The sequence below is a fragment of the Pygoscelis adeliae genome, unplaced genomic scaffold, assembly GCF_000699105.1.
Source record: "Pygoscelis adeliae isolate BGI_AS28 unplaced genomic scaffold, ASM69910v1 Scaffold103, whole genome shotgun sequence".
In the NCBI taxonomy this organism is placed as follows: domain Eukaryota; kingdom Metazoa; phylum Chordata; class Aves; order Sphenisciformes; family Spheniscidae; genus Pygoscelis; species Pygoscelis adeliae.
This window is the reverse complement of record NW_008824723.1, coordinates 5,234,113-5,244,741: the sequence shown is the minus strand read 5'-3', so window position 1 is coordinate 5,244,741 and position 10,629 is coordinate 5,234,113. Positions and strand designations below refer to the sequence as shown.

General features: G+C 38.6%; 1 protein-coding gene across 1 annotated transcript in view; it reads right to left on the bottom strand.

Annotated features, from left to right (window-relative positions):
* PHF20L1 (PHD finger protein 20-like 1) overlaps nt 1-10,629 on the bottom strand; it is a 60,374-nt gene that overhangs the window by 5,183 nt on the left and 44,562 nt on the right. Inside the window, exons 14-18 of the mRNA XM_009323362.1 lie at nt 8,029-8,193; nt 7,459-7,640; nt 5,189-5,288; nt 2,799-2,994; nt 2,025-2,394 (exon numbers count right to left, since the gene is read on the bottom strand). Coding sequence (XP_009321637.1) covers nt 2,025-2,394; nt 2,799-2,994; nt 5,189-5,288; nt 7,459-7,640; nt 8,029-8,193 — 1,013 coding nt within the window. The remainder of the gene's footprint in view (nt 1-2,024; nt 2,395-2,798; nt 2,995-5,188; nt 5,289-7,458; nt 7,641-8,028; nt 8,194-10,629) is intronic.

Sequence of the window (10,629 nt, the reverse complement as noted above, 5' to 3'; positions counted from 1 at the left end):
GTTGGATGGGGCTCTGAGCAACCTGATCTAGTTGAAGATGTCCCTGCTTATTGCAGGGGGGTTGGACTAGATGACCTTTAGAGGTCCCTTCCTACCCAAACTATTTTATTCTATTCTATTCTGTGATCTGTTAGGTGAATCTTTTAGATGTCCACTACAGTAAGTCACATAAAATCTTAAAGCTAAATAACATCTAAATAACATCGTAAAAGATTCTTTTTTCCTTTTAATGGCCTCTGTATTTATTCAAATGGCTAGTAAACACTCCTTGAAAAAAAAACCCACAAGATCAAACAGGTCCTCCTCTAAGGTCAGAGATCAATGCAGGCAATCAGGGAGTGGTGGCAGAGGTAGTAAGATAAGCAAGAGTACAGGATCCAGCTTGTGAAGAAGAAATAAATGGGAGGTTCAGGTGAGGAAGGCTCGTGCTTTCAGAAGAAACCAAATACAATTTTAAAGATGATGCATAGTCCAAAAAGAGACTTGATAATAGTCAATCTTAACACGGTTTATAAGAGAAAAGAAGATATGTAACAGAACTGTAGATTAGGATACGACAAAGCAGTATGGAAAACCAGAATATTTAAGGCTCTGCAGGATGCTAGAAAGGAGAATCCAAAGCTCCAACCAAAACTTTGTCAAGGAGAGGTGAAGAAGGCACCTTACAGAGAAGTCAGTTCATGTAAAAATGGCACTTCAATGTCATCATGGTTTTAAGGCAAGTACAATGGAGAAACCAAGGAGAACTTTTCAACGAGTGTTAAGTCTAGACAGGAAGCCTTATTTCAGATACCAAGGCTGACTACTGACAACGAGGTGAACTAAGGTGTCCCAAAGGAAAGAGTACTCTGACACTGCCCCAAAAAGATTTCTTCCTGGTTTAAAACAGAGAGCTAGCTTTTTAGATATATGCTTTAGTCTCTGAAGGGAACATCAATTTTGTTTCACTGCTCACATATATTTTCTTCTAATTCTAAATGTATTTATACTATTTACAATGACAATTTAAGTTACTGTTGGAAGGAAAGTGTATTTCACACTGCTGCATGTCTCCTTACTATACAAACTGAACATAATCATGCGATTTATCATACAAAGTTATTTCTAACTAGAATAAGCCAAAATTTCCCATTCAGGCTATATAGCTTACATGCCACATTTAAAACTAAAATTAAAAGAAAAAAAGACATATCTTACTCATTTCTTCCACACCAGAACCTGTACTTCAAAAGGGGGATGAGTTGGGTGATTTATACTCACACAGTTGGTATTGTAGAAAACAGAAAGGTTTGTTTCACTTTTTTTTTTTCCTCAAAGAGAACTCTTCACTAAAACCAGACTAACAAGTTTCAGACCTTTTCCACAAAGTAATGGATTCAAACCATTAATGCAAAAATGAGAAAGAGATGTTTAAATAGCCAAATATAATCCTGACTAAAAACTTGTGAAATGTTTAATCAGAATAAATACACAATATAAAAGACTCAGAAGAAGTTGCACGAGGTGAAATTAGTTGGTCAGTAAATCATTACTTGTGGACAGAATTCTAGATAGCGTTGCTATTAAAAGAAGAATACGGTACAATAATAAATACTACTACAAATCTTGGTTTAACAAACAACAAAAAAAACCCCAAACGTGTAGAAAACAGAATTGAGAGAAAAAGAGAAACTTGTCCCATTTTTCTCACCTCGCAAAAACCACCTAAGTTCTGTTTCAAGACCCTGCATTTTAAGCATAGGATTTTTTTTCCCAAAAAAACCATTGGATTGAGCATAAACAGTTTTAGCACAGGCAATACTTAACCATACTTTGCATTTCGTTCACCAGCTGAAATGGGTATACTTCACCTGAAACTATTACAGTGATCCAACTTCGCTTCTAGTGATTTCTGCTGACTTATTTGATAGAATATATCGACTTATAACAACAAACATTTCTAAATACTTGTATGCGCTTGAGTTTTATCAGATTGAACATATTTTTCCAACTACGAAACTTCCCAGATGAAGAATGATACTTACCTGCTCATTCATGCCATCATCTTTAAAAGAGTATTGTAAACAGTTTTTATTCTCTGTGTGAAATTCCTGATCTTCCTCAAAACTACTTGTATCTTCATCATCTGAGCTCATAGGGTCAGTGACTGCTTTGCAGTCTTGACCAAAACTTTGTGGTTTTTGGTAACTGTGCTCACTTGTGATGTATGTTTCTTCCATCTTCTGGGGTATACTGGGTGGCTCCTTATGGTTTTGACTGTGACACGTCCTTTCAGTTGGATTAACAGCATCCGGCAAAGTCACTAATTTTTTCTCTACCCCAACAGTTATTTGTTCTTGTTCTTTTCGCATCCCTGAATAAGCCCAGAGATGAAGGTCTGGGTGATGTTTATTTCTGCAATGAAGGGGAGGAAAAAAGGCAAGTTACAGAGAAAACCACTTACAGCACTGAACTATTAAGCATCCACTTCTGCTAGATCACAGCTGTTGATAAGCACAATTATCAAACATGTAAGTATTCCGAGGTCACTTACCAATTTAGGATAAATCCAGAACGTCTCTTTAACACAAAATTGACTATAAAAAAAATCACCAATAATGCCAATATAACAGATCCGCTTGGGTGCAGAACATCTAACTCCCACTGAAGCTGAGGGTACTCTACATCTTGCACTTGAATTATTTAAACTATTACACAAGAAAGAACTTTAATGTGAGAGAATAATGCATATGGAATAACGGTAGTCTCCGCTACCTAAATATATAAAGATGGAGAATAAACCCTGGACTGATACTTACTTTAATATCCCAATCTTCAACTGCAGTCCATGCAGTATTTCAGTTACACCATATACATCTGCCAGTAGGTGATGTGTTGACACAATCTTTTTGGCATTAAGATGAGAGTAGTTTTCTTTCAAAAATGATAATCCACACATGTGTCCATTGTTTAGCCAGTCTTTATCATAAAGATATTTGGCACTCCACCTCTGACCTGGGGTAAGCAATAAACAAATTGAGGGCCATCTAAAGCCACAGCAGAATTGTATTTAAAACTAGAACGCTATAATTATATGCTGTACTCTCCTAAATGTCTTCTAACATCCATGAAAGATTGATTCAAGGTCTTGCTAGTAATATATTAAAATTTATTTTTCATGGATTAAGAGGAAAATCTTAACGCTTATGAAAACAGAAATAAACCTGAAATCTCAAGACCTCTCTAAATGGCATTTGAAATGAAAATCTAATCACCTTTGCAATCAAAGTACAGGATATTAAGAACTGTGCTATTATCAATCTAACTGAAAAAAAAATGTTTAAATTGGCATTTTATTTATCTAACTACTGCAGCTTACTTTTAAAAAAAAGAAAACCTAAGTTACCAAGAGAAACATCAGAGAGTGGATTTTATATGGACATATCCAAAACTACTAGTTTGTGCCTAAAAGACAAATATTGTGCTTCAATACTACCAATATCTATTTATTAGAAGCCAGGAGAAGGCTTCATGAAAAGCAGACATTTCAAAGTTATCTGACAGCAGAGTTCTAACACTCTTCTTTGAGGTGCCTTTTACCAGACACTACTAGACAGGATATTGATGTAAGTGGGCCTTAGGTCTCCCATGCTACGGCAACATCTACAATCTTAACCCAACAGGCATGAATGAATATTTACCTAATGCTTCTATAGTAACTTAATAACTATTTAAAACAAAAAAAAACCACACAAAAAAAAAATCACAAAACTAGAAATGTATAATGCTAATTATTCCAATATTATTGTTTACAATGAGGAACCCAGACAAACAGACTGACTAAGACTGCAATATCTTACACTCCATTTCATATCAGACTATCATCATATACAGAACAAAGAATGGGTTGATGGAAGCCCTTCATACCTTTCAGGAGAATACCCTGTCTATCTCCTTTCTGCCCATTATCCCAATACACTTTAAAATACTGACATTGTGAATGACCTTTTTCTCCTGACATAGAAAGAAAAGAAGTAATGGTTAGGAAGGGAGAGAAGATAAAAATTAGGGACACAGTCTCTGCATAGCAGGGGATAACGAAGTACCTAGTACAGTGCAGGGAAAGAACACAAGACAAATTAGTTGGTTTTAATAAGAAAAAGCTTGACTGCTCAAAGAGTACACTACACAGAACTACCAAACAAGACTATTACCATCAATTTAGATTCAGATTGGGGCAAACGGAAAAAGTCACATCTTTCCAGCTCTATTTTCCTAAATTTTCTTCTCAAAAATAACTAATAAAAACTGTGCTATTTTATACCTCTGCAAACAGTTTTCAGATTTCATTTCTTAAATTCAGAATGAAAGTAAATTTGGGGGTGTAGTCTCATTGCCCTTTTGAAACAGCTGGACTGTTGGATATTTCACCAGAAGACAACTGTGTGCGTTTGTATCAATTGTCAGGAAAAATACTAAAAACTTTCTTCCAAATCGTATAGTTTTTCTCCAAATAACTGCTAAGAAAAATGGGTTTATGGACAGAATCATTTTTAAATCAACATCTTCCTAATCAGATGTATTTAATTTAAAAGTAAATAGACTCTTCCCAATTCTTACCATTTCAAACTTATCCTAACAATCTTAAGTTCAAGATGTGCTGTTTGTGCACCATTGTTTACCATATCAAGTGCTAGATTTTTTTCATATTTTACATATTCAGTTGCACACCTTTATTTACACAAATCTGAACAAACGCAAACATTATAAAATTGCAATTAATATGAAATGACATTCACGGCATATTTGAGAGTACTGTGGTAATGAGTCCTTTTTCTCTAAAAAAATATTTAAATGAACAGATGTGATTCCAAGTACAGGCAAAACAGATCGCCGAACAAGAATGATTTGTTTAGAAAGGGTTTTCAGACTACAACGACATGAAAAAGTGCTAAGGTTTTGGGGGAATTAAGTTTCAACAACTAAAGTGATGGTAATTAATATAATGAATAAGATTTAGCATAGCTGAACAAGATGTTACTAACAGGAAAGTAAGTTTCTGCTCAGAGCCAAACTTAGAATCACTTGCCCCAAAGAAGTATAACAGATAACACAAAACAGACAAAGCTTTAACAATTTAAGCAATGCATAACATCTCTGCTTAAAAATCCCAAGCAGACAGCTGCAGATAAAGGTGTTTTACCCGTACCTGGTGGATCTCTGCAGATATAACAGATGTACTGCTCTGGAATGCTGTCCTCTAACAGTCCCATGCATACGCTGTGCTGCCAACACAAGCACTCTTCACACTGACATCAGAAAAAAACAAAAGCAAAAACTAAAACTGAGATAAGTAGATTCAAAAATCAGAAGCTATTTCTTGTATCGTCAAAATGCAGAGACCAGCAGTTTAACTTAAATAGCTAGTTTGAGTAAGATTATTTCAGTTGGGCAATTTGTGTTTGGGTAGGCAAAGACATCAAGCTAAAAAAGAGCTCTAGTTCTGAAAGTTACCTCAACCACAAATTCCAGACTGGGGGGGAAAAAAAAAAAAAAAGAAACTGAAGATGTAATATTTAATAATATTTTATTACAGCATTCAGTATTTTAGCACCTAAATATTTAGTAGTGAAACATAAGACAGGAGTATAATATTACAGTAAAGTAGAAAGATAATGTAATACATTACAGCATAACAGTGAAAAGTAGAAAACTCTTCAGTTTAATTATTTATATTTACAAAGCATCTCTCCAGTGCGCTAGAAAGATGTGTTTTTAATATCGCACCAATGGAAAATCTAAAAGAAAAAGAAAATGAAGAGAAAATGAAAGAGGAGAAACACGAGAATAGGAGAGCAAAATAGAAGTGGTAAGACACGAGGGCCTAGAAACAGCAAACTGGTTGCTCTCAGTGAGACAAGGCATGAAGAGGAAAAATCAGGCTGACATTGGACTTCAGAAATGGGCAGGAAACTACCACTTAAAATACATTTCCCTTTCTCAACTCCGTGTTTGTTTGTGTTCTAAATATCTGCTGGTTTTCTACTGAAAGTCTCCTCTTTGCTTTGACATGCTTTTGAGCATCAACCTATTCAAAACACTGAAGTCACCTTCCCTCTTGTCATACCGCTACGGCTACAACTTCATCTCCTCTCTCCAAAGATTTCTACACCAGTCCATTTTTCCACATTATTACCATAGCTCAACTCCTGCTTAGTTCCTCCAACACAGCACCGCATTTCTGTGTGTTCTCAGGGACAGTCTTTGTGTCCTTCACTTTCAGGTCTTTCTGTCATTTCCAAAAGACTTCAAGTCCATTAACACAAGGACAGCCATACTTGCTTCCTTCAAATCTCAACTAAAAAGGCTCTGTATTTTCAACAGAAACTGTACCACATAAATAGTTGAATACAAACCTGTTTTTTTGGGAAAAAAAAAAAAAAACAAAAAAAACCAAACAAAAAAACACAGGAAGTTCATGGCTTTTTTAAAGTTACTGACAACTGAGTTGTTCTTCACTGTTGCTTGCGTCTGATTTAATCGCTATATTATAAATTCCTTGAGACAAAGACTTTAAATTATTCATTACTAGATGGGAAATGCTCCCCTCATTGGAGTACAAATAAATAAGCAGTAGTTGCAATCCATCAGCACCTGAATGCTATGCAGACACTATATACTCTTCTTTTTGGATGTGAGGAAAAATTTCTTTACTGAAAGAGTGGTTAAACATTGGAACAGGCTGCCCAGGGAAGTGGTTGAGTCCCCATCCCTGGAGGTATTTAAAAGACGTGTAGATGAGGCGCTTAGGGACATGGTTTAGTGGGCATGGTGGTGTTGGGTTGATGGTTGGACTTGATGATCTTAGAGGTCTTTTCCAACCTTAACGATTCTATGATTCTTCCCTTTTTTTACACCAAGTAAGATTTAAATTCTTAGCAGTTTCTAAAACCAGCTAATGATTTCTAGTTTGAGAACTGCTATTCTAAAGATGAAGCACGCACATCACACACACATCACAGCTACTGACAAAATTAACGTCTGCATAGCAGAGATCTTGGATACAACTGAGGTACATTTACAGTGAGCAGAATGGTTTCTACAATTAGTACTGCAAAGCATAAGGGCCAAACCAGAAGGGCTGGTATAATCAGGACGGTCTGTGGACAGAAGCGATGATTTGTGTGCAGGAAAGGATACTTTATTCCAAATTTATCAACCGGCTATAGAGAAAAAGGTTATCTTTCTTTACAAATCTGTTCTACATATCGATTTGTTAGAGAAACCCCATCCTAGAGTAATAGTTCTGCATACACTGAACAGAATCACGCCAAGTGCAGAACGTAGCAATACCTTGTTATTATGCACTTCTATTTACAGCTCTCTACGTAACTTCGGTCTCCAATACATCAAAAGGGCACCTTCACAAGCAAGAAATTCACATGGAAAAATATATCCCCCCTCCCCAAATTTCTTTACCTGAATCATAAAGCCATTTTCTTCATCCAGTTCACAAATGCATCTAACAATTTCATTGAGAGCATCATCTTCGTCCTGAGACTCTTCAAAGTTAGTTGAATCAAAGTCCTGATTGTATTCATCACCACTAAGTAACAAACTCTCTGTAGAGGAATCATCCAAGAACTCCACATCTGAAAGGTCTAGTAACAATAAATACATGTGAAATTGTGTGTGCAGAGATGCAATACTTTACAGAAATATAGGGGGGGTTGGCAGTTAAAAATCTTAACCTGCATATAGCAGAAAATCGCTCTCAAATACACTGCTGGTATATTAGATTTCTTGATAAATTCTGCAAAATGCCTTTAGTGTGATCTCCTCAGAAGCACAGTAGCAACACTTAACCAAAGCAAGTACAATGCAGAACAGCTTGAGGAGTGTAAGCATTTTGATTTAAATAGATGAAGTATAAATCAGTCACCATATTTATAGCTACAATCCCAAACACAAACCAGATTATTTCCTTTAAAATTCTCTTTCTTAAAGAATTAAACCTACAAACTGAAAGTTGCTGTTCAGCCAACCTACTTTCTCCACTAAGGTCAACAGACAAGATAGCTCTTGGATACTGGTATGATGTATTCTTCTCTGAGAACATGCTGCGCAAAGTCAGAGAGCTCCCCGAGGACCGTGTTAATGGAGAGGAGCACCTGTCCAAGAATTCAACAGAACTATCTTCATAATCTGAATAATCTGAAAAGTTAAAAGAAAGTAAGTTGCTGTTACAAAAGTAAAGAAAATTTTACGACAAATATGAAAAAAACTATTTAAGTATACTGCAACATTATGTTCAGAAGTAAAGAGTATCAACATTGAGGTATTAGGATGATGAAACTGTAAATATGAAATGGCAAAAGCTCTTCACAACATATTTAATAAAAAAAATTCCAGTAAGAAACATAATGAAGTTTAATAGCTAAGACAAACATTACCCATTTAACTCCCCCCTTCCCCCATCTCTGAATGTACAGAGGAATAATTTTTCCTAGAACATTATACAGTCTTCTTTTTCCACAATTCAACCTGTACCATCTGCTAGCCTTAAAGATGCTGCTGGTAGCTCTCTCTTTTTGCCTTAGGTCTGTTTGTAGCATTACCAACATTGCTACCTAGAAGTAACTGCAGACTGTCCTGTCAGGTTAAGTGATAAAAGCTTGCCTTGCACACCTGCAGAGGAGCACAGGAAGCCCAAAGAAAACCCTCCTGGGATGCTCCCAGGCCCATCCCAGGAGCCATCAGCCACTGCTGGGCCGATGGCTCCTGGGATGGGCCCGGGAACATGTCAGTAGGGTATGCACAAGCCCAGAGGAGCATGATGAGCAGGCAAACACACACCCTGCTCAGGCCCCTCCCAGGGCTGTCCCAGCAGCACCATCACCCCCATTATCCAGAAATGAAACCCATCACGACATGTCACCCAGAGCAGCTCTCTGGATCACCTTTTGGACTAAGGGGCGGTTGCAGCCCAGGGGTGGGGCACACTATGGGATGTAGGGGAAAATCATTTTGGGATTACACAAGACTTGTTATGGAATGTTTAGGGAAGGAACCAAAGGTGGGGAAAATGGATAGACCCAAGTGATTTGGGGAGGAGCAAGTGTGGGGGGAATAGAGGAATAAGGGGATAAAAAGGGCCAGTCATGCATAAACAGTTTGCTGGTCAGTACACTTGTCTGGCCATGCCCTGTGTCTGATCAGCACAGTCTGTCCTATCTGTGCTGGCAGAGGTGGTGGAGTCTCCCTCCTTGGAGATATTCATAGAATCATAGAATCATTAAGGTTGGAAAGTTGTAATTCATAAGTTGTGTGGACATCGTCCAGGGCACCTGGCTCTAGGTCACCCTGCTTGGGCAGCAGGGTTGGACCAGAGGACCTCCAGAAGTCCCTTCCAACCTCAACCATTCTGTGATTCTTATGAAACCCTGTTTCTAACTCTTACCCAGGTGAAAGGCTCTCTATTCAGTGTGCAGGTGTGTGTACAAGGGTCTGAATGCCAACAAATGGAGCCAGACCACGGGTTGAAGGGCCCATGCATCTGTGGTGCCAGCACCTAGAGAGACTAGATGAGTGACTGAAGTGCCAGCCACTCACAAGGGACCTCCGATCACAGAGGCCCATGAGTTCATGCTGCAGCACTTGGAGCCAGTGTGAGTGTCTGATTGTTAGCAGAGATCAAGCTGGACCAGCTGGTGAGCAGGTGAAGTGGCCTGGGAGCAAGGGGTGAGTGGGTCTGCAAGGGCCAGCTCTGGGTGTGAGTGCCTCTCTAAGGCTACGGGAATCTGGGGAGTCCTGGCCAACTCTGGGAGCGTGCAAGCATGCATATAGGAGTGAGATAGGATGTACTGCAGTGGGGCTGTGGCCCCGGGGGCTCATATCTCCAGCTACCAGCAACTGTGGAGACTGGGATCCAGAGGCAGCTACTGGGCAGACAGTGTCTAAGCCCAGCTGCTGGAGGGTTCCACGCTGTACACACACACACACACATATATATATATATGTATTTTCTCACTAGTGGGCCCCCCTTCCTGCTCAGCCTGAGAGGGGAGCAGGATGAGGCTGTTAGAGCACTCAGTGCTCTTCTGCCTACTGGTAATACAGCAGTATTGACATTTATATTGATACCAGCATGATATATTTTCCTCTAACATATACTGTTTGCAACAGTCTCAAGGAACACATTTCCAAGCCAGGGAAGGGGCATCCACAACTTCTCTGGGCAACCTGTTCCAGTGTCTCGCCACCCTCACAGTAAAGAATTTCTTCCTAATATCTAAACTGAGAGTAGATTTAGATTAAAACTGTTACCCCTCATCCTATCACTACACTCCCTGATAAAGAGTCCCTCCCCATCCCTCCTGCAGGCCCCCTTTAAGTACTGGAAGGCAGCTATATGGTCTCTCCAGAGCCTTCCCTTTTCTAGGCTAAACAACCTCTCAGCCTGTCCTCACAGGGGAGGTGCTCCAGCACCCTGATCATCTTCGTGGCCTTTCTCTGGACCTGCTTGAGTAGGTCCATGTCTGTCTTATGCTGGTCAAATGGTAATTGAGAGTAGCTATCCATTAAAAAGCACTCCTCTTAAAACTTATTACTTCGAATATAAGTAAGTAATCAGATTTCTACACTTCCATA